This window comes from Scomber scombrus, chromosome 15 (genome assembly GCF_963691925.1).
Source record: "Scomber scombrus chromosome 15, fScoSco1.1, whole genome shotgun sequence".
In the NCBI taxonomy this organism is placed as follows: domain Eukaryota; kingdom Metazoa; phylum Chordata; class Actinopteri; order Scombriformes; family Scombridae; genus Scomber; species Scomber scombrus.
Window position 1 is genome coordinate 25,533,843 of NC_084984.1, and position 24,176 is coordinate 25,558,018.

At 39.0% G+C, this 24,176-nt stretch overlaps 1 protein-coding gene across 2 annotated transcripts in view; it reads right to left on the reverse strand.

Annotated features, from left to right (window-relative positions):
- onecut2 (one cut homeobox 2) overlaps window positions 1–24,176 on the reverse strand; it is a 58,750-nt gene that overhangs the window by 4,640 nt on the left and 29,934 nt on the right. The window contains exon 2 of one of the 2 annotated variants that reach the window (XM_062434160.1): window positions 11,648–21,144. The exons of the other annotated variant lie outside the window; for it this stretch is intronic. Coding sequence (XP_062290144.1) covers window positions 20,855–21,144 — 290 coding nt within the window. The 3' untranslated portion in view covers window positions 11,648–20,854. Of the gene's footprint in view, window positions 1–11,647; window positions 21,145–24,176 lie in introns of those variants that run through there. 2 annotated transcript variants of the gene reach the window in all.

Consider the following 24,176-nt stretch of genomic DNA (forward strand, 5'->3'; position numbering starts at 1 on the left):
CCACTTTGTCATGCATACAGAAATAATACACACAGCGTTACTTTGTGCTTACAGTGCTCTTCCGAAAACCATCGTTTTAATACAACTCTGTTAACAGGAAAAAGGTCAACTTGTGCAGAAATGGTCACATTACTCAGGTCACAGCACGACATCATGCTAATACCTGTGAGGGGCAGAATTTTAAACCCAACATGTTTTTTTTAATTTATTTAGATTTATTCTGTGAGTCAGTTTTGACAACTATCATCTTAAATTTTGCCGCGTGTGTGTGTGTGTGTTAATCTGAAAAGTGCATTGAGCAGAGTTTGCGTTGTACATATAACAGATGCTACAGCTTTGTCGGGATTTATTTATTTTTGTTTTCTTGTGTTACAGAGCAAACAAAGCATCTGTCTCCACTGTTTGAACATGTTTTTTTTTTATATATGTATGTGAGAGACATGGTAGTAACAGTGTGACTATACATTATGACAAGTCTTCCTTTCAAATAAAATACAATAAAACCAACTGGCTACAGGTTTAAAATGAAGTGTTTTTGTGGTTTCTTCTTGTAAGTCACTATATGCTGTGCAGTTTTGGGTTATCTTGGATGAAAGTTAATGATTGTCCACAGATGTCCAATTTAAAGCTCTTGAGACCAGAAATTTAGGACCAAATAGAGAACCCAAATCCTGTGGTCACATCCTGGGCTAGTTTCTGTTTCATTAGCTTCTGTAACTCCATATAATCTCTCATTCAGCATTTCTTGTCAGCATTTTCATGTAACTGGTTTACTTTCCATATTCCAGGGGTGTGTTCAGACCAAATGCGAAGCGAATTTTCCAAACTCTGATTACCTATAAAGTCAATGCAAAGAAGCAATACGATGCAAATATGCATTAGCACAAGTTGGAAATGTTTCAATTTGAGCAAAAAGTAAAAAAAAAAAAAAAAAATTAATGTACTTTATGGATGAACAGAGGAGGGGAAAAAGGAGAGAAACTGGAGGGAAATAAAGAACTGGAGTCTAGTGAGTTCTGAGTTCAGTCAGGCTGAACTGAAAGTAAATTCACAGATATACTCTCTCTAACAAGCTCAGCTAACAAATGGTGCAGCGGTCAAACTTGTGCAAGTAACGCAATGTGAAAATTGACTTTGGTGTGAACTCACCATAAGACAACTCAACATCCAATACATCACTTGCTTTTAGAAACTGAAACCTTCACTACTTCACCTTTCTCTCCTCCTTCATTCATTTCTTCTTTCCTTCCTTTTTCCTTTTACTTCATTTTCTCTCTCAGTCCTTTTACTTGTTTCCCATATTGTTTTATCCTTGCTTCCTTTAAATCTGCTTTCTTTCTATCCTTCATTTCACTTGTTTTATTTCTTTACCTCCCTCCATGTTTTTATCACTCTTTCTTTCCTCTTCTCTCTAAATCTCCCTCTTTTCACCTGCACCTTTTCTGTCACTCTCCTTCACCTCTCCACCCTCAAATTCCTGTCTTTCTTTTTCTCTCCTTTCATTCATCCTCTCTTTCTTGCCCCCTCTGTTTCCATCTCTCTCTACTTTTCCCTACCTTTTTCTATCTTCACCATCATTCCTTCTCTACCTGTCTCCCTTCCTTCCATCCCTCCATCTCTTCGCTTCTTTTTTCCACCTTCCATCTCTCTTAACCTCTTACCCATTTTCTCCCTAATTTTCCGACCTCTTTGTCTCACCTCTTCCTTTTGTCCCTCTTATCTTTTCCAATCTTCCCCCTGTCCCTCCTCCCCCCACTCTCCGTCCTCTCCCCCATTTTTCCTCCTTTTTCCAATCTTTTCCTCATCTTCAGCTCAGCCCCCCCTGTCCTCTTCCCCCTGCCCTCCACACCTTTCCATTCATTCCTATCATGTTCTCTCCTCCTTCCCCTCTCCTCCTCCCCCCCTCCCTCCATATTTTTTCCCAGCAGTCCCCCTGCGGTGTTGCAATCACCTCTGCTGCTGTTGATTAAGCTGAGAGAGATTGGCTGTCCACGACCCAATAACCCCTGAGGGTGGCGGGCTGGGTGCCTCCTCCACCCCCTCCCCTCCTCCCCCTCCCCCTCCTCCTGTTTGTTCCCCTCCTCCCCCTCTCTGAGCAGGTTACAGTCTCTCCTTTCTTTTCATTTTGTTCTTTTTTTTCTCCTTCCTCCTCACCTTCGCTTTCCTCCTGTCCTCTTACCTGACCTCCTTTTCATCTCTCTACCCTCTCTTGTCTTCGTGCTTCCTCTCCCCTTTTTTCCTCTGTCACCTTTCATGAGATGTTCCATCTTCTCTTCCCTTCTATCCTTGTTTCCTCACCTCTCTCCTCTTCTATTTTCCTTGTATCCTCTCTTCTTTGCTCCTCTTCTCCTTCCTTGCTTAACCTTTCTTTTTTCTCTTCTGTTCTTTTCTCGTGACCTCCTCTTAGTTTCTCTGACCTGTTCTCTTCTCTCATCTTCTTTCCTTCTTTTCTTTTATTTTCTTCTCCTGTATCTTGTTTCCTTTTTCCTTCTGTCCTTGTTTCCTCACCTCTTTCCTCCTCTACTTTCCTTGTCTCCTCTCCTCCTCTTCTCTCCTTACTTGATTGACCTTTCTTTTTTCTCTTCTGTTCTTGTCTCGTAGCCTCTTCTCCTCTTTCCTCTGACCTGTCGTCTTCTTTCATCTCCTTTCCTCATTTTCTTTTCTTCTCCTCTATCTTCTTGTTTCTTCTTCCCTACTGTCCTTGTGTCCTTTCTTCTTTTCCTTTCTCCTCTTTCCTCCACATTTAGCTCTTCTTTTCTGCTCTTAAATTTTTCTCCTGTCTCCTCTCCTCTTCTTTCCTCCTCTTGTTTCTCTTCTCTCTTCATCTTGTGTTTCCTTTTTCCTTTTATACTCTTCCTTGTCATACTGCTCTTCTTTTAGTCTCCATGTCTCCTCCCTTCGATTCCTCTCCTCCTTCTCTTCCTCTCTGGTTTTCTCTAACCTCTTATCCCCACATCTTCTCTTCCCAGCTTCTCTTCTTCTCTCTGAGGTCTCCTATCTTAGCCTCTTTTCATCTCTCAATATCTTCTTGTCTACTCCTTTCTTTTCTCCTCCTTCCATCTGTCCTAGTCTCCTTTCCTTTTCTGTCATGTTTTCAGAATTTCAACTAAATCTTGATCCAATACAGTATGTCTACTTATAAGGAGTCAAATGTACTCATAGTCAGTGCTATTGTACATTAAACTGTCTAATTTCCAATTAGACAACAACAAATACTGGATTTCAACTCTAAGACCAATTTTCATCTTCTAAAAATTATCTATTTTTAAAAAGAAAATGTTATGGAGACCCTGGATCAACAGTGGATGCTGAGCGGCTGGTCCTGGTCCTCACAATCCCCAAAAACATCCGAGTGGATTTTCATGTTTGCATCATTTTTGATTAACAGACCAAATATTTGAAATCTGAATGGTTCATTTCTAGCTGCAGAAGGAAAATTACAACAGCTATGAACCTATAGCTCATGTCCCCTGTCACTGCATCCTCAATAAAACATGCAGCAAAAAACACCTCCAGGCATTTGGAGCTCAATGTGGACTGAACAGTTACTTTGGTCGTGATTGATGACATTTCACAAGTCCATGAGAATGTAAGTAAAGGCAAGAACGCGCCCTAAGAAAGGCCTTTCCTACTTTTCCCCTCTCATCTCCTCCTATAGATGAACTGCTCTTCTTTTTTTTTGGTCTGGGCCTCTCATTTTCCATCTACCTGTTTTTATGTTTATGACCAAAATCTCAAAATATTGCAAAAAAGATTTTACACTTTACTGAGTTGAAAAAAAGTGCACCAGAAAAAAATAAAATAAACTATGACATACATAAAGCATGTGACTTCAGCTGTCTGAAGACTGATAGTTGATTAAATGAGTCAAGCTTGGTGGGAATAAAAACCTGCAGCCACATGGTCCTTTATGAAATAGATTGGACATTCCTGGAGACATAACATTCCTGAAATGATATTTCCATCATATTTTCAACATAGTTTCTCAATAACTATGGTTTCAATGGTGCTCTTTTAATAACATCATCTCATTGTGCCCTCTTCTTAAATAGTTTAGTAACATACAACTGGAAAATGATTGCAGCCAGCTGTTAATCTTGACAAACTACATACTACAATATTCACATAACCATGGTGGATGGCAACACACATTAATCCATATTTTTCAGTAAAAACTTGCATTATATTTCGATTGGAAACCTGACTTGACATCTTGTGTACGATTACCTGTCCTGTCATCTTCTCCTGGCCTTGTTTCCTTTCCTTTCTTCTCTCAGGAGCTCATCATCTGCTTTCTCTTCATCGCTCTTTTTCCTCCTGTTTCCTCTTCTATGCTTTTGATTCTGATGTCTTGTATCTCTCTCTTCTTCTCTTTCTTTTCAATGCCCCAACCATTCATGTTTTATTTTGAATTCTTCTGTCTTTGCTGTATTCTCTCTTTATGTCGGCCTGAAGGTGGGGGGGAAGGCTTTTCATGATGAAAGGTGTATGTGTGTGTGTGTGTGAGTGTGCGAGTATGTGTGTGTATGTGTGTGTGCGTGTGTGTGTGTGTGTGCGAGTATGTGTGTGTGTTGTGGTAACTGCAGGCTGCTAGTAATTGAAAAGCTGGGACGCCTGCGCCTGCAACCCTGTGACCTCGTATTGAGAGAACGACCATTGATTTCTACAGAGAAAACAAGAGAGGAGGGAGGGAATGAGGAATAAAGTTTTAAAAAAAGAAGAACAAATTTGGAGGAGAGAAAGCAAGGATGAAGAAAGAGAACAAGAAGGAGAGAAGGAGAAGTGTAAAATCTAAAAGAAAATAATTGAGGTAAAATGGTAAGAATGAATGGAGGAGAGAGAAGGGCGGGTGAAGACAAAGGACGGAATGGAAGAGGCAGACAATCAGAGGGAGAGAGAACTTTGGTACTCAGGCAGACACAGCAATGTTGTAGAGGGTCTGTATATGAGGATATCTGAAATCGAAGCTTTCTCAACTTTCCCATGTTACGCCTCTTTTTTATCTTTGGGTAATGGCCTTCACATCCAGCATTGTTTTTTTAAGGTTGAGTACAAAGTTTGAATGGGGCGTCAATGATTCTAGGATATTTGAAAGAGGACTCAACAGAATCAGCATTGCACTACAACAAGATTGTCCGACCCACAATGGACGGTTTAAGAAAAACACCAAACCAACTTTTTGTATTCCATCCTTACTTGTCAAAACCTGGTGCCTACATGACCTACAATACAACTGCAGATAGTTCAGTTGAAGATTTAGGTGTGTAATGCTGACTCGATTGACGTGACTTGAGGAGGCACCCATACGATCTAATGCACCAACAGAAGCTTTGACATTCTAGGACGACCTACAGGTTTGAATCAACTATTCTCTGATGGTGTCGACAAAAATGTAACATTCTAAGCTTCACAAAGACAGGATTTATTGCAGGTCAGCTGTATCAGATGATGTTTTATGAGTGTACTTAGAGCTGTATATTATTTTCCAGAGTAAACATTTGTCCCCGCAGGGCTGTTGTGTCCTGGAAGGTTGAGCTAATGAAGACCAACATTTTACAAACGATTAAAGTGAGTTGTTCCTTGGTTTCCCATGCTTTGTCCTCTTTATCAGCCATCTGACCCACAGGTAATAAAAAGTCATTGTCAGCAGATTAACAGCTACAGAATGGACCGCTGTTTCCGTGGCAACAGAGAGAGGAAAAGGAGCGGGAGGATTGGATGGAGTGATTAAAAGGGGAGAGAGCGGGAGGAGGAGGATTTTTTAAAGGGGAGAGTGACTAGGTGGATTGATGAGAGGAGATGGATGCTGGGATGATTACACAGAGGGAAAACAAGAGGAGAGAGACGGGAGTGACAGGGAGAAGAAAAGAATGAAGGGACAAGAGATGTAGAAAGAGACAGAGGAGGTGATGACCATTTAAGACAGAACAAAATAGATGGATTGATGGATGGTGTGGTTTAAATGGAGTGGAATGGTCTCCATCAAAGGTGAAAAAAAGGAGGGAAAAAGAGGGGGAGAGTGGAAGGACTGACATGAGTTATGAAGGAAACTCATATGAAATTGTAAACATCTGTAGGGAAAGTAGCAGCAACAAATAGAGGTAGTAGTAAAGAAAAGCAGGCAGAGAATAAACAAATGTCGCCCCCTGGAGAGTAACATTTTCAACATTCTGAAACATGTACGGTTGTAGCGATAACTTTAAGTGTTGAAAATCTCTTTGGCAACAACAAATGTGGCCATCTTAATACAAAGTGTGTAATACAAGTTATCATATGTAAAAGGATAAAATTGATCATGTGTCAGGGTCTAAGTTATCAGTCTTCTGTGGAAACAATAAACAAAAAAAATCTAGATTTGCAAGCAGGTAAAGCAGGGTCCAAGTACCAGATACCATTTAGAACCACAGGTAGACCATACCTGGATAACCAGGAAGCCAAAACAAAGAAGTAAATATATAGTGGTAATGGTTCAAATAGACCTCCCTTAACTGTCGGTAGGACATGGGATGTGAATAGTAATCCCCGGTGTCAGACACTTTACAAAAACTGTTGTAAGTGTGGTGATGTGAGCAGAACTTTCCACTGTTGTGGTGTTCACAAATACACAAGCAGAACATTTCAGTTATGACATTCACTGATCTAAAAAAAGGTCCTGATGTCTACATATATATTGATATACGCTGATGATGTTCTAATTTATTGGATCTTGGAAGAGAGCAGTTGTGAAATGTAAGAAATATTTACTCAACCTAAGTACAATTTTGAGATACTTTATCTGAGTATTAGTATTATGATACTTTATATTTCTTTTCCACTACTTTTCAGAGGGAAATATGTGTCTATAAAAACCTGCAATTGTGTGTCCTATCAGAGAAAAAATAACAGGAGGATCAGTTGTACATGGATAAGACCATTGTGATTTCTTTATTGATTTTTTTTCTTCTTTTATACATAGAGTGGAACAACATTAATTCTCCAAATATCTCCTTCATGTTTGATCATCGTTTTATTCCACACCACAAGTTTTCAGTCACTTCTCTTTTTCTGTTCCAACCAAATGTAGAAAATAAAAATGCATCATTTGATTTTTGATTACCGTATGACAAATATGAAAGGAAATGGTAAAAACAACAACAACAAAACCGACAAGAAAAAGAAAAGAGCGAGGAAAAATAAGTCTGTAAACAGAAATGTATGAAATATTGTTTTGGGTTAGATTAAGTTTTTGGTGGGAGAGCGTGTGATTGGGTGATTTAGATGTTTGGGGAGGAAGCTGCTGTTAAAATGTTGAGCTCAGGAGTGACCTGCTGTGACGCCATGAGATGCCTTCTGTAACTTAAAAGCTCGACTGGTTTTAGATTTTGTTTGAAAACTGACATCTTGGATCTGCCAATTTGACCTTTGACCCCTCACTACTGGTGTTGCAGATTTTGGAATTCAACATTTTCTTGTGTCGTTCTGATTGTGACTATCTACATGAGAAACACACCAAAATGCAGACATGTTGGTTAATCTGATTTGTTTAGTACAGAGCCCCAAAAGTCCAGAAAGAGGATTTTTATCATTTCAAATTATCATCTTGTTCAGAAAAGCTTTCATGTTTTTCATACAAATTATTAACAAGTGTGAACAAGATCCATATTTTGTGCAAACAAGAAAATATTCACATTTTAGACTTCAGAGTTTCCGTAGCTGAGCGTCTTTACGCATGACTGTGATGTCATCAGATATATGTCAATTGCAAGCTTGTGGATTATCTAAATTTAGATCTTAAGATACAATAATTTGATAACAAAGAGGTTCTTTAAATTAAACTTTGATAATAAAAATAAGTTTTAACTGTGTTCATGTTATATAATAGCTGAATCCTTATCGACAGAAGTTCACAGAAAAAGTGCTCAATTTTTCAGTATTTAGCCCATTAAGATTGTGCTAAAATTCAACTGCAAATCTATATTTAATCACCATTCATCAAAGAACACAAAAACAACCCAAGCCCATCCTACAATATCATACTGCACTACAAATCAGAAAGAAAGGTTTCCTAAAGTCAGTTTCGGACAGTCTGACGCTAATCAAAGATGGAATCAACTAGGACAGGAAGTCCCCCGAAATGTATTTTGGTTTTCATTTGGCTAACAATACCGATTTATTTTGGCCTTTGGTCAAACTCATTGATCTTAGAATTAAAAGTTAATACTTTTTACAGCTTGATGTTTCTGTTTCTTTGAAACACTAGTAACTAAAGCATCACTAAGTTAGTGAGGTTCATTTGTGATTTTTCATTGTTGATCTTGTCAATAAAAATGTTCTATGGTCTTTTCAAAAGTTATTTTGGTTGGTCGCTGGAGTCACATAAATCTGGATGAGAAGCGTTTTTTATATAGTAGTTTAGTCTGCAGTATAAGTTTTTTGTGTTTCATTTTGTTCATTGGCCCATTTGTTCTCTTGCTATGTTGTTCAATGACAAGATTCAAGCACATTTCAGTAACTTGTTTTAGCTGTGCCTGCAGAAAAGCTTCATGTTGAATTTAAAATAGTTTAAAAATGGTTGCCGCCCTCAATTTCTTCTTTCCAGTGGCTACATTTTTGAGCTTTTGAGGGCAAGCATGAATAAACCCAGACAGTATCCACTTTGGACTAAAATATATCTGGAAGTCGTAACTCTCACGCAGCTCTTCTTCGCCTAAGGGCTTCTCTAAATAAAAGTAACAAGCTTATACATTTTTGATTGTAAACTTAAAATCAATCTTATTATTTTGTTAAACCACAAGGAAAAAAAATCAAATATATCAACATAAATAAATGACATCCTGCAAAATTATTCTTTTGGGATTTTTCCTATTAGGGAGCAGGTTCATCTCAGAGTTGAACTAAGCTACAGCTGCTAAGGGCCTGCTGTTACCGTCAAATATAAGCTAACAAACTGTTATGATGTCACTTACAATTCAGTCAAAGCAGTCTGTTTGTCCCATGCATTATGTTGCATTTAACAGTCACAGCCACAGTAACACCTGCTGTCCAAATTAGCCAACAAACTTAAACCGGAAACTATCGGAAAACCTCATAATCCCTTCAATTTAAATGTAAACATGTTTGCAAGTTTTATATCAGCAGGTCAAAGGTCATACTAATGCAAGATGCAACGCAAGTTCTGTGTGTATGGCATACAGTGTCGTAAATGAAATGAGAAGATGATGATAATAAGATTACAATGCATTACACGGCTAGCTAATCGTAAATATACTCATGCATAAAATCTGAGCTATAGCACTGCTATGGATGGTATAACTGTGATGCTAGCATTATAACACAGGAAAGAAAGGACACTAAATAAGACTTTTTTTAAAAAGATGCATAAAAATAAATTGAACGTGGTTGGATGTAAAATTAAATCAATGGATCAAAGAAGCCGGTATTATTCTGGGCTGAAAGTAAATTCTGGCATCACTTCAACAATGTTCCTAATCCCAAAAATATGCACAATGAGGGAACAATGACCCCTTGAAAAGAACCAGAGACCAAAATATATGAATTTAAAATTAAAAATTATATACCCCTCAACCCTAGTCAGATGGGACAGAGAGAAAAACGGTAATACATCAACAAGAAAGAGAGCATAGAAGAAGACAAGCATTTTTCATTTTTGGTTTTAGCGCACCTTTTTAACTATTACAAAAAAAGGTCACAACTTAAAAACGTATAAAGCTTTTTCCCCACATTTGTTTCGTTTAAAGTTACAGTTACCTAAAAAAAAAAAAAAAAAAAAAGGAAGAAGAGCAAGTGAATAATTTATGACATACGCTATATTAACATCATCATCCTAACACTAGTGTCTATGAGGTATATCTGCAACAGTTTGGTAAAGAGAGCACGGTCTGCGCACAACGCTCACAAGTTTGTTTCTCTATTTTCACATCATTTAAAGCTTTGCAACCATTTGAAAAGAGAGAAGAAGGTCAATGAAATGGAAGGAGCTGCATTTCCAACGAAAAAGCTGGGTTCATTTTTATACTTAATGTTTGTTTTGATGGTCTTGCAATATGGTATGATACCCAGGAAGCCTGAGATGACATTCATAAATTGCATCATCTCAGAATCTTGCATCTCAGCATAAAGTCGACAAGATTTGAATCCCTGTGATCAGAAAATTTGTGTCATGTGATCCTAACAAATATAACAGTATTATTATTGTTATTACTTATCACAGAATAAGTATTTAATAGCAACCCATATTAAATGACTTAATTAATAGCGTTTGCGAGAAAATTAAACTATTTAATTTTGACGTTTTTTAGCTTCCGTACATATAAAAAGCAATATCATCATCTCAGACCTGTGTACACACAGAAGGATAATGAGTTACAAAAACAGATCTTTCAAGTGGAAACCCAGCTCGGAGAGAAAGAGAGAAAGTAAAAGAAGAGGGGGAAAGTAACTGAGAAGAGTCAGACAGAACAGGAAGCCTTTGGTATTTACTCTGAATTTTTTTTTTGTTGATTGCATTGCAAAGCACCAGAGAGCAGAGGGGAAACTCAAGCGCTCCGGCCTAACAGCGGTGGCGCTGAGGTATCTATTTTTCACAGGAAAAAAATACATTTATAGCACAACAGAGAGGTCTAGACTTCGCTTTAGTTCAAGCAAGGCACTCGTCCAAGGTTATCTCATACTTTGCAACAAAAGCGCTCTCTACATCTTTGTTTTTTGAGGTGGCCTGGTTTGGAAAAGCAAAGTGCAACAGCAGGAGTCTTAACCTTCAACTCTAAGCGCCATTTGGCTTCCCTGGTTGATTTTTAAGCCCAATGCTTGTAAAAAGGGAATCCAAATGACACAGCTGGAGGTAAAGATCCTATTTGCATATTGCCGTTAAGAAAAAAAAGGTGATTTATTAATGAAATCAACTGATTAAATAGATTATTACAAGCCTTTTAAGTAACATGTCTTTAACCTTTGAAACATGGGGCTTGTATGCAGGTAATGGGACTCAGGCCCTTTATTCTCCATGACGATAAAAACATCAGCCGACTCGGAATTCTTGCCTGGCACTTCCCTACATGATTTCAGTATGCTTTGCTTTTCCAACTAGGTGTGTGTGATCAGTACAAGGTCCATGGAATATTTTGGGATCATAATCTCAGGGGTTGTGATTTTGGTCTTATGGATGCAGTCTAGGGCCCACAGAGCAGAATCTAGAGGGTCAACAATGATTCAGATTTGATTTATTGGGGGTTTTGTTATTTGTGTTTTGGGGATGATGTTTTGCACAGAAGCAGCTGAGGATTACTGTATCTTTTTTGGGATGTCCTGTTAAATGTGTGGGTTCTTCAGATCTCTAAAGTCTCCACAGTGTTATCCTGTTCAATGTCATAAACGTGTACATCATATTTGTCTTGACAAAGGTGGCTGTGCTCTTGCTTTTTGAGCGTAAACATCAATCAGAATGACTGCTGCTAGAAGGTTGGGTCTACGGATGTCAATGTCGGTGGGTCAATTGGTCGGTTGGTCAGTTGGTCCACCAATTTGGTTCCACCTACTGTCTTTCTAACGACTATTGGATTGACTGCTGTGAATTCTGAACAGATAGTCTAAAATCTTGGGGGATCCCCTGACTTCCATCTTATGCCACCAACAGGTAGAATTTTAACTGATAGATTGGTGCAAAATTTGGTGCCAATATTCAATTGTTCTTAAACAAAGAATTCTAATGACATTGGTGATCTCCCAGATTTTCATCTAGCGCCACCAATTGCCATGACCAACTAAATATCTAAACAGCTATTCAATTGCCATGACATTTTTTTATAGATATTCACGGTCCCCACAAGATAAATTGTATTTTCTTTGTTGATCCTTTGCCTTTTAGTGTGGTGCCATCATCAAGTCAAAATTTCGACTTGTCCAATACTTGTGGTGGTTTACTGTATGACAAAAATGTAACATTCCCGTCAGCCTTTCCTGTATTTGTGTTCAATGCTAATTAGCAAATGTTAGCATGCTAACATGCTTAACAAAGATGATGAAAATGGTAAACATTACCTGCTATACATTAACATGTTAACATTTTTTGTAAGCATGTTAGCATTTAACTAAAAGGAACTGTGTGATAAACATCACAGAGCTGAGAGCATGTCTAGTTTAATGAAACTTTCTCATGACTCTCTAAACTTCAGGTGTTGGAGGTTTGGCTGGGTGAGATCTTTTTTGTCCTTTTTGAGTTCTTTTTTAAGAAAACAGGGGAATGATTCATGGCGACAAGAGAACGGTGTCTGGAGGGACTCATTAACGTTAACAGTTCCTCTTTTTCTATTTGACTTGACAGACTAAGACAAGTATAAGGATCACAAAGTTGTTTGTTAGGCTTCATAGCACTCAAACACAAAATTCAGTCTTGGGCTCAAACAGTCAGAGCAGCGTTTTGGTTGCTATGCAGCACAGAATTGGTAACAACAAGCTGTCTAATTACTGCAAAATAAGGAAAGTAGCAAAGAGGGGAGATTGTTTGTGGGAATAAAAATAGCTCAAAGAAGGCTGGCTGTCGATCAAGCAACAGGATGTCAGGACCATGACAATTCAGCCACCAATGAGGCTCCAGGAATAAGTGTCCTTAATATTTCAGTGCAAAACAGCATTTTTGTTTTCAGTTTGCATCTACATCTGCTTCACTAAATTATACAACCTCGTTCATTTGAAGCATACTGCGGCAACAAAGCAATTTCCACTGGGCTCAACTTAATATAATTATTCATGACTTAATTTGGAAATGTATTTGAATATTACATATTCTATAGATAGAATATTATCTGTCCAGCTTACATTTTTATTTTTGAAAGCATCTAGTCTGTGGGTTTCTGCCAGTATCCAGCTGTCTTTATGTTTGTTATATTGCTGAAGTTGAAATGAAAGCTTGACACTGATTGCCCAAAATGACATGGGGCACATAATTATTTAAAGGCAAGTGTACATACTGTTGATTAAACATGCTATTATTCACTTGCTATTGCATATTATTGATCAATGATCAAATCTAAGTCATTGTGTTTTTTTCTGCCTGTAGTCCCTGAAATTCAGCATCCAACTTGACCCTACTCTATGCCTGCCTCTTTTCCTTCACACTTATTCTTTTTGAGGAAAATAGACCATAAAAAAAGTTCAAGAGAGAATGAGGGAAAAGGAAAGAGAAAGCGAAATAGGAGAACAAAGAAGAAAGTAGAAAACAGGACAAAATGTGGCATCATCATTGAAAAGAGAAAGCACAAAAGCATGGAGCTGAGCGCAGACCGTACTGAAGAGGAAAAAAATCTTTGGTTTCTTTGGTTTCATCAACACGATTAAAAGGACAAATGGAAAGTCAGTGAGGTAGCCTCTCTGGTTCTCACTATTGAAATAGAAAGGTTTTTTTTTTTCTTTTTACACACACACAAAGTCAGTCTTGGAAGCAGCTAGCTTTAAGGGACTCCTCAGTTTTTCCTTCCTAAAGAGTGAAACAAGTCGGTGTGTTTGTCACACACGCAGAAATCCTTATAACAAAGGGGGAAACACAGCAGGTATTTAACTGTAGAGGTGGTGTGTGTTAGCATCACATCCTGTTCACGATAACCTGGATAAGCTCTTATACCATTACAGAGAATCATAGAAAAGATTGGAAAAGAACAGATTTTTATCTGGGTTACGGAATCACATTGAACACCACATGTCATGCTTTATGTTGTTCCTCTAAAGCTTCTTTTTTTTTAACAGAATATAGAAGAGGACATTTTTAAGAATACATGTATATTTTGTTTTCTTGTGACCACAATAACTGTTCGGACAGCATTAGATAACCTTTTCCCCTTGATTACAAACTTATTCTTTGGTCAATATCAAAATTGTTCTGACAGTTTGTAAGGTGGAACAGAACCCCCAAATGCACACCAGATGGCATACTCGGTTGTGATCTAAAAAGTTAATTCACCAAAAACCATAAACTTTAGGTTTATAGTGATCAGCAGACAATATCTGATTCACATGAGATTCCATGTGGTATGTACAAGACATTTGAAGGAATAAAAGGTTTTTGCTCAGGGTGTTATCATCAAATAATTAAAGTAATCTTTACCCATGTCCTCTTCATATTTCCATAGACTCCATGAGAGCATTTTTACATGTTGTTTTAATTTAGTTATGCAGATGTTTGCGACATGACATGCAGCTAAAATGCAACAGATAATCTTGTCTGAAGAGTTGCTGTTGTGCAAGTAAATGCCCTTAAAAATACTTCACTAAGAAACCACATAGAGCTTGGTTTACATGTGCAGTGATGTCATTTTTGGGGGCAGAAAATGGCGCTTTTAAAAAAGTGTATACTGTAAAATTTTTGAAAATAAATGTATGAATAAGACCTTAACCAGGGTATGAGCTGTGTGGATGTAAACACACACAGTTTATTGGCCTCTCAAGGATTCCAGTTATCTTTGGTGAGTCATTTATATCAACGTGTGGCCCTTACGTCACCTGATCAAGTGTCACTAGAGCATCAGTCTGAAATTCATTGCTTGTTCAACAATGGTCAGCAGGTTGCAAACAAATTAAAAATAAAAACAACCAATAAATTAGCCACAAAAATCAAAGGGAGGAAAGAAAAAACAGATGCAGTGCTCATCATTTGGTAGGCTATTATTTGTCATAAAGAGATTGTTTTCATTTTCAAAAAAAGAAAAATCATTACCAGGACAAAAAACTAGATTGGCTAAAAAGTGAGAGCAAGTGTTGACATTCAGAAGTATGCAAGTCTACTCTGACATTCCTACATTGTTCTGTCATTAAGTCTAAACATTCATAAAACAACATTTCATTTGCTTTTTAAAGTAAAGCTAACTAAGAATAAATTAACAGGCCTGGCATAAGCACTGCATCTTTGATGCAACTAACATTCTTAAATACTCATAAATATTCATCAAAAAACAATTACATCTAATTAAATAACATTAAATTATTATTAAGTACAAAACTAGTGTGTTCTAAAACACCTCATAAATAAATACAGCATCGAACAGAAAGAAAAGGGAACATACAATGTAAACTTTGGCAAAGCTAATCATCAAGGGTAAAAGGGTTCAGAGGGAGATTTGGCAACAAAATTTGTTCGCTTAAATTAATTCACAATTAAAAAGAAAACATAAATTACATTAAATAAAAAAATCACATATTGCAAAAACCTAGGAAGGAACATAGTGATAGCAATAATAGACACATAAGTATTGGCAAATAATTTTTAAGTACTTAAAAATAACAAGCAATGGAAAACCTCTTTGGGACGGTTTTTGGTTTCATACCCATTTTTTGGGGAGTTGGCAGGTTTAGCCTGTTACATCCAGACAGAATTGCAAGTGGGAATGGAAAAATGGCCGCCACCCCCTGAGCCACCGATCACGCCCCCCAATTGGGCGTGGTCAATAGGATGGGCAGGTCAGGTGGGCGGAGGATTTCTTTGGACTACAAGCTTTACATACAGAAAGAGAGAGAGAAAACTAAAGATAAAGCTATTTGACCGATATTTTAGCAGTTTCTCTCAGCGGGTATTGACTTAGTGTTTTTTTTGGTTTTGTTTCATTTATTGTTGTATATATGGAGCAGCAGCGTTGTTCCTCCCCCCTAAAAAACAAGCTAACGTGGGTCTGTTAAGCTACATACAGTTAGCATGTGCTGTAGCTTAAGGGTCTTCCTCCAGCATCGCAATGTGGGTAACAACCAAATATTGTGTTATGATGAGTAGGTTGGTCATTTTGAAACTTTTCCACCCAAGCCAGAAGTGCTTTTTTTTGTTAGCCAAAACTAAACTAAGCAGATTTTCATTCCATTAATTGTTCCCAGTCTATTAATTTCTTGGTCTGGTATCATGTCTCAGATTAGACTACATTGGATACTTGTACTTCTATGTGTTGTGACCCTATTTTGAAATTCACTTATTTTTAAGTCTTGCATGACACATTCCAAACAAGTTAAGTGAGGAAAATTCTATTTGGTGACAAGTTTGCTTGTTTACAGTAGTATTTGGTTTGGTAAATGGCCTTAAACTCACCAGAGTCCCTCTGGTTCAGCTGGTTACTACTAGGTTTGGGTAGAAAAGTAAAAATTAAGACCGTGAGTCAAACAACACTATGAGTGACCTTATGTAAAAGAAATTGATCAATCTAGACCACAGATCCAGTATCTGTTCTAGACCATAAAAGGGGTATGGATTAAAGAAAAGGTGTCAGTGTGCTACTGTTAGTACAGCAGAAAATCTTTGGTATGTACTGTACGTTTCACATAGCATCACATGATCACTCTCTCCATAGTAGGAAGCATGCCAGACAGCAGTCAGCTTCAACATGAAGAGGTGGCCAGTTTAAATCCCCGGACTGAGTGGAAGCAAAAAAAGGAAGAGGGAAGCATTTCTGTGACTATTGATGGTTTTTTTTTTTTGACTTGCATCCAGCTCAAATGTGTCAAACCGTATGTACGTGAAGCCGGGGGGGGGGGGGGGGGGGGGGATAAACCGTCCCTGTGCTGTTGTCTGGCAGCTTTTGTTACTACTGTTGGAGATTGTTGGAGGTAGACTGTGCCCTGTGGAGCAGGTAATGACTTGTGGTGCAAAAAAACCCACAAACAGCAGCAGCAGCCATCTAACAAACTCTAGATTTCTACAAACTGCTTAACTTTATTTTCTCTCGATTTGAGAACCAGAAGTTTGTGGTAACATGTGGTGATGGATTTACTACTATGATGGCTGCATGTGTTGATGCCATGCTGTAGGAACACCCATTGAAGAACAACAGATGCAGACATTTAAGCTTTGAAAGATAAATACTGTGCAGACTTACGTGAGTGTCTGCTGTGGGAAATCTCACTCAATACTCACTAACTAGCCATCTAACTTGGAAGCAAAATAATGGCAATTCTGAAAGAAACTGGCTAAGTTTGTCAATTTTAATAAGGGGAAAAGGATGAAAAAAAGACGACTAGCTTGAAATGACAAACTAGCTTGATTAGCCTAAATGCAAACCCATAAGTTTTTGCGGACAAAAGATTTAATAGAGCAATATTTAATGGAAACTATTGAAAACCCACAGCACACCACTCCCAGCATGGATGCACATCATTCTACTGGTGTGTACATGCTGGTAAGCAAAAGTCGAGATTTTCCTTTTCGAGGGGAGGAGAACTGCTACTGAAGTTAACGGTGAATCTTTGGTTTGTTAGCTGATGAGGTTTCTGTTGTTCTTTTAACCATTTTTTTACTTTGAAAAACTGCATAGGCACACGTTAAAGACACTCTTCAACCGTGAGAGACACATTAATGTTCTGCCTTTTTGGGGGTCGGAGGGAAGAAGATTGTTGACGGCGTCCTCCATTCATTCCTTCCTTCCCTCCTTCCCGTGTGGTTTTACCCTTTTCAGCCCCCAACTTGCTTCCCCTTAAAGATGGCCTGACGCAACATCAGGCAGAACAAAGCTACTTCTCCGCTCCCGTGATGTCATCCTTTCATCTATACTCCCTCCTTCTCCTCGTTGTCGTCATCCTCCATTCTCGACATCGTAGCCACCACTCTTTTTTTTTCTTTTTTTTTTTTCTTTTTTGGTAATAATTCTCTTCCATCTTCAGTTAGTTTTTTCCGTTTGTTGGAACAGTTAGGTGCAGAAAAAGGTTTTCTTTGGTTTCGATTTGTCAATAAATAGAAAAAGTCTCAAGTGTCCATTTTTTATTTTAAATCGTTCTTAGAGCCTTTGGCTTGCCTCTAACCAGGCCTGAACTCAGCCTGGGGTTTCTAAGGAGCAGGGGCTGCTGACTGACGCCTTTCCTTTGGTTTGGTTTCTTTTTTTGGTTTGATAGCTTGAGTGAGAGATGATTGATGAAGTGATTGCGGATGGTAAAGGCTGTTAAAACACAGTTGGAGGTGGTTGAGGTTTTTGGGTGCGCTAGTATTTACATCATGTGTAAAGGCTGTACAGTGTGACGGTATCAAAATAAAATAAGTGTTGTGAGAAATGGTATTAATGGATGCTCAGTGAAGTTTATATGGACACAAAGACAGTCGGAGTCAGATTTGTTTGTCTCAGTCTGTCTGTTTGTCTGCTGCCCATCCTTTTCACCAAGCATCCAACTCGCCTACACTGCAAACAAATACCATCTTACAGCTGATCCCTCCACTGTCAACAAAGAGCATTTTCTTGTCTTGACAGTATCAGTTCACACAGTTTGAAGTCTGAATATACGACTGAAGATTTTATTAAAATGATTTGTTTGCAGCGGTTTAGACCTATCCGTTTGTTTTCCAGCCCACTGACCCTCTGGAAGAGACGGAGCTGCCAGGCATCGTCTTTAGATTGTCCTCTTTAACTATTACAAAGGCCCTGATTCGCCTAGACAGTTCGTCCTCCACGGGTTCAGATGGTTCACTGGTTTTAATTTTGCGTATGTGCATTTGTGGTTTGTTTTTGGGGGTTTCTGTGGTGGCAGCTGGGGGCATCCAAAAAGCATCTTAGTTCTACAGCTGGATTTACACCAAAAGGTCAAATCTAGTCAATAAGTCTCTGAGCAAGTTTCAACGAAGAATCTTTTCAGTAGTGATACGCCAATTTGGAGTCTTTGGAGTTTTGAAGGATTTTTCTTTTTCTCTGGATACTGTGGGCGTTCTGTGCCCAAACTATCCTTATTTGTATGTGAACAGGAACATTCCCCATTTACTAGAAATAAATGTCATGATTTTACACTCATCTAAATAAGAAAAAGCCTTTTTTTCTTTGTGTAAACCCAGACTGCATTTGGTGTTTTGTCTCCCAAAGAGAGCTGTAGCTGTAGAGAAATGTAGAGATCCATGTTTCAGTTTTGTTTAAAAATGATACCTTCAAATCTTAATTTTAGTCTTCTTTGATTACACCTTTGGAACCATGATACGGCTCAGTCCAATTGAAATTTCAGTTACAGCTCTCTTCATTAGAATGCGACAAACACCACCGGTTTTCAGCGGTGCAAATAGCATCTTTGTTCTACTTGAGAACAAAGATTGTGCTAATGCCAAGATGCTAGAAGGAAAGCACTGCCCTGGTGGGTGAGTTACCATGGTAACACAAATGATGGGTGGGTGAAGCCAGGGTAAACTGGAGCTTATTGGTTTAGCTGACAATGTGTCGGTCAGGGTGGACATTCTGGGAAACATTTGGGAAATGACTCGTTAAAGTTGTGTGTGTGTGTGTGTGTGTTTGTGTGTAATGCAAGTGCATTTGCTTGCCTGCAACAGTGTGTGTCCATATGTGTGTTTGTACATTCGTGCATTATAGTGAGTGACATAAAACGCAGAGTGGATTTCAGCCACTGTTTAGAAAAATGGCATCCTGAGATTTCTAAGATGTGAAGACCACTCGGCTTGGCAGAGAGCCCCGGTTCTATTGCAAAGAAAATGTGCTTCAAGATTGTGCTCACATACATTGTATATATTCATGTGTAATACACTAACACTCAACCCAACACTATGTATGCTGAGAAAGCTTGTAATTCTACATGTCGGCTCAAATTATGAGGAAAGTTGCATGTGCCTTGGTGGATGTTTGTGTATGTGTGTGTAGGTGTAGGTGTGTGTGTTTGTGCTTGCATATTTTGCCATTTCCTAACTTTAAGAATCCTCACTGCCCCATTTAAAGAGTCAATTACATGTTCTCTATCTTTGGTAAATTTAAGAGTCTTGTCCATAAAGGTATCAGAAAATCTGGTCATTTTGTAAAAGAACATTTTGTCATGATTTAAGAAAATAATAAACTATCCACAACCTGGATCATATATATTCCAGAGAACTTCAGGTAGGTATTTCCCTTTTAAAATAGCTAAAACACATTTTGGAAGCCAACTCTTCAATTCTCTGGAGGAAAACAGAGTGTGTGAACCTGACAGTCAAAGACGGAGACTGCAAGGCCAATATAACACATACAAGCAAGTGGACTTTGTGTTAAGATTACTTTGTCAAACTGCTGTTTGCAAGGTCAAAAAGAGACCTTTGAAGATCAATCATTGTATGGTTTTGTCTTGACCAAGAAACCCGCCCCCCCCCCCCCCATCTTTGGTTTATTAAATATAAAATATAATTCTACAGTCTGATTTCACCCTCAGCTGCACAAATTGACCTCTGTTTGTTTCAAAATCACATTTATGACAGCTTTCTAAATTTGGCAGTGCAATCTCCGAAACCCGACTTTTGAATGAGAATTTTCAACTTTGCCCCACATCTGCCCCACACAATGTGTTATTGTCATCTTTGGACATTTGAAAGTAATATTATCCACTTATCCCAGAGCGTCTAGCACATTCTACAGTCATAAAGCTTTCATTGGTTTTTTGGTTGGTTGGATCCTAGCTTATATTGCATAATAGAAAACATACATCGTCTTCTAGTCTTTGGTATTTGGGCTAGTGTGTCAGCTTATTGTCCCAGAAGAGACATCAGCGGTAAAAGTCTATGATTCAAAGGTTTTTCCTTTAGTTTGTCCCCCTCCCCCAGTGAGGTTTGTATGTGTTAAAGATGAGCTTACCCTTCAGCTTCTTTATGGAATTATGATGGATTTGAAAAAGGCGGTTTGGCTACAAACAAGTCGTCGCAGTGAGCAGCCCCTCTCTCAGTTTGTCACCCTCGACAAAAGCAAAACAGACAAACAAACAAAAAAATGTAAAAAGTTTGGTTTTCCTCCTCGCTTCGACCGGACGAAACCTCGACCCGCGCCCTCAAGCGATCCATCCCTCCCCGAGTTAATCGCCCCATATCTTCATCACCCCTCCCCCACCCAAAGACGACCTTTCCCTGTCGCTTCCCTTCCCTTCCCTCCCTCCTCCTCCTCGACATCTATTATCACGCTTTGGTACAAGTGCTGGACGCTGAAGAGTGGGCGCCGGGGCTGCTTCCGTCGTCTGTCCATTTGTCCAGGCTGCGGCGGCGGGCGTTCATGAAGAAGTTGCTGACGGTGGTGAGTTCAAGGCCCAGCTGCTGCGAGATGGTGAGCTGCATCTCCTTGGACGGCCGCTTGTTCTCTTTGAAGATGGCCAGCAGGGTGCGCCGCTGCAGGTCGGTGAAGACCAGCCGCGACTTCTTCGGCGTGCTGTTTCGCTCCTTCGCCGTGTCCTGTTCCTTCCGTTTGCATGCTGCAAGGAGGAAGGAAAGCAAGAAGGGTGGGGGAGAGAAGACAATAACAGAAATGAGGAGGCAAGGAGAGAAGGTGAGAAGGGGTGAAGGGAAGAAGAGAGAAAATAAAACTGTTAGTTATCATTATTATTTGAACAGAAGGTCTTGTTGACAGAAGTTTATGCTCCTGTCTACATCTGATATCTGTTTACCTGGTGTCTTCCTGACTCTTTCATTGTGTCATTACGAAAGTCTATCAATACACTTCAGGCATTTCACAGAATAGAACTCAAAAGTATCATATACAACGTCAAAAACAAATCCTACATTTTGCGATGAAGCTTTAAGATCTAGCAACTCAACCTCCTTGGTTTGGTTCAAACAAACAAATGGTGTATTTTCCTGTTTGGTTTGTGTGGACCGGTGCATACTAAGGGTGCATAATATGGGTCTTTTCATTGAATGGGACTCCCCCTTGGTTTCCCCCTTAGTACGATTAGTTTGGGCATATTTGCAGTTGTTTTCAGGTCTGGACCACAACAACCACAATTATATTTTTAGAGACTGTGGTTTCAGTCAGGTCACAAATGAATCCTGGAGCGGTTCATTGGTGTTGGGGACGTGTTCTGACCTCCATCTGACCCAACTACAAGGTATATTCAGCAAGTTTGAGCTAAGTGGCTCCTATAACCGAGTGTACTTTGCACGCAGGGGTGCAGATGAGTTGACTCAGCACACGCTAGCAGCTAGTATGAGAATTAATCAAGGTCTGACCTGGACTATCAACAGTATACAAAGTTCCCTACCCAACGAGTTTACCATCTAATGCACTGATGTGGATCAAGCAAGACAATAGGTTTGGCAATGCACTAAACAATTACACAAGACTGATGGAAATCTTTTCTGAATAAAAGATGTTCAAAAATTCAAATAGTTAATTTGATTCCAGGCCAACACCTGTCTTGAGACGAGAACTCTATGGGTACATCAGATTTAGTCTTTAACCTTCACGCTGATGGATGCTTCACCTCTGCTGTCTGTATTTTCATTCCAGACTTTGACAGGTCAGGTGTGTCAGCTATATCACAGTCTAATATTTCAGTTTTGATCCATCAGGCTTCTTCGTCTTCTTCTTGAGCTCAGCGGGATGAGAAGGAGAAGCTCTGTGATCTCAAATTAATCTGTTCCCTCACTGTTCATCTATCTCCAACCAATAACACCCATATCCTGTCTCTAATCACAGAAAATCCTTTTCGGTGTAATAACATCTAAAACGTGTCTGTCGGTGTGTTTGGCAGCATGTATGTTTGTGTATACCTGTGTGTCTCTCTGTCTCTATTCAGTACAGTACAGTATAAAGCTTTACAAAAAAGTTTCACAATTGTCTTCCTTTGCACCCTGCACTCTGCTTATCTAGTAGATCATCAGTCATCCGAATCTCATTTACGTTTTATTCTGAATTCCAACTACAAGTCAAACAATTAATTAATTTGTAATGATATGCCCAAATTTTAATATTCAGTGTATAACCACACCAGACCACGTTTGTACTCCCCAAGCAACATCCATAAATCTTTTTCACAACAGACATCCACCTGTCATGTCAAGCGAGTTACTACTCACATTAATGATGGCCCCATTTTATTTATTCAAGTGTCCCCGTAAACCATATCAGTGTGACAGTGAGCCAGCATGAATATCAGGACCCTGAAACTGTTAAAGCTTATTCCATGGAGTTTCAGGAATAGGACCACACCTCAACCATACCTCTTCTGAATTGCCTATACCGATCTAACCGTCTTCCCCCTCTTTTGCTCTCGTATTCTGTGCCCCTCCCCCCACAACCCGCTCTTTCTTCCTGTTTCTCCTCTCCTCTCCTCTGTCTCTCGTGGGTTCCTGAGGGGGTTCGTCGTTGTCCGACGATGCGGCAGATTCCCCATGTAGCCTCCTCCCCACACTGCATCCGAACAAGCAGAAGATCAACCATCTTCAATTTTCTCAATAAATTCATTAAAACGCATCTTGTTGACGGTGCAGTCCTTGCTAGTAAAAAAAGCATCTAAATGGAATTCAGCCATCATCAATTTTGTTATTCGCTCCTGTGTTTTTCCTGCTGTCACATATCAAAATGCCTGTTAAAAAATGCCTCTACTACAGTGTAGTTCAGGATTTTACTCCACGGGTTGCATTTGAATTGTGTTTTATCTCATCTTTCAAACTTGATTCATTTTCAGTCTCCTTAGTAACCTTAGTGACCTAATATTTGTTGTTGGTGGTACATTTTATTCACATTATGGTGATGTCATAACTGCATTAAATTTTTACATGTGGGCTTCTGTTTTTAAGGCCTTTTTCCTGCTACTCTCTGTTATAGTTGAAGCAGAGAAATGTAACTTTACAATTAGGTTGAATTGAACATTGCTTTTATTTATCTAGTCAAAAAAAGCCTTTAAGTTGTTTGTGCAAAATAGATGAAATAATCAACAATATTTCATCCCTTTATTTATTACGTACTACAGTAGGCCTATACAACATGTGATGTATGAAGTCTATCAGAAATACTGAGTTGTTCATGCTTTCTTGGACATTTTGATGATCTGAGCTTGAGAAAAAAAATGTAACATACACACACAAACCCACACAACAGCGACAATAACAATAAGAATAACAGCCCCTCTAATGCGTCTGCTGTTGCATGTCAGTCAGTCAGTCAGTCGGGGAGGAGGAGGAGGGGGAGGTCTGGGTGCGTTTGATTTGATTACCTCCCTGAATTAAGTATGCACGAGTCAGAGCCCGGCTGATCAATACAAATCAGGTTAAGGACTCAATTCAGTAACAAAACTATTATGTAAGGGGAAACTCGTTGTAAACACGCACACACACACACACACACACACACACACACACACACGCACACACACAAAGCGAAATCCCTCCTCCTGTCTCCTCTCAGCTTCTTATCAGTGCTAAGCGACCTGACGACAGATGCAAATGAAAGATAGCAGCTTTTGTTTCACTGCTGCTCTTTGTCTCCTGAGAGCTGGTCGAGTAG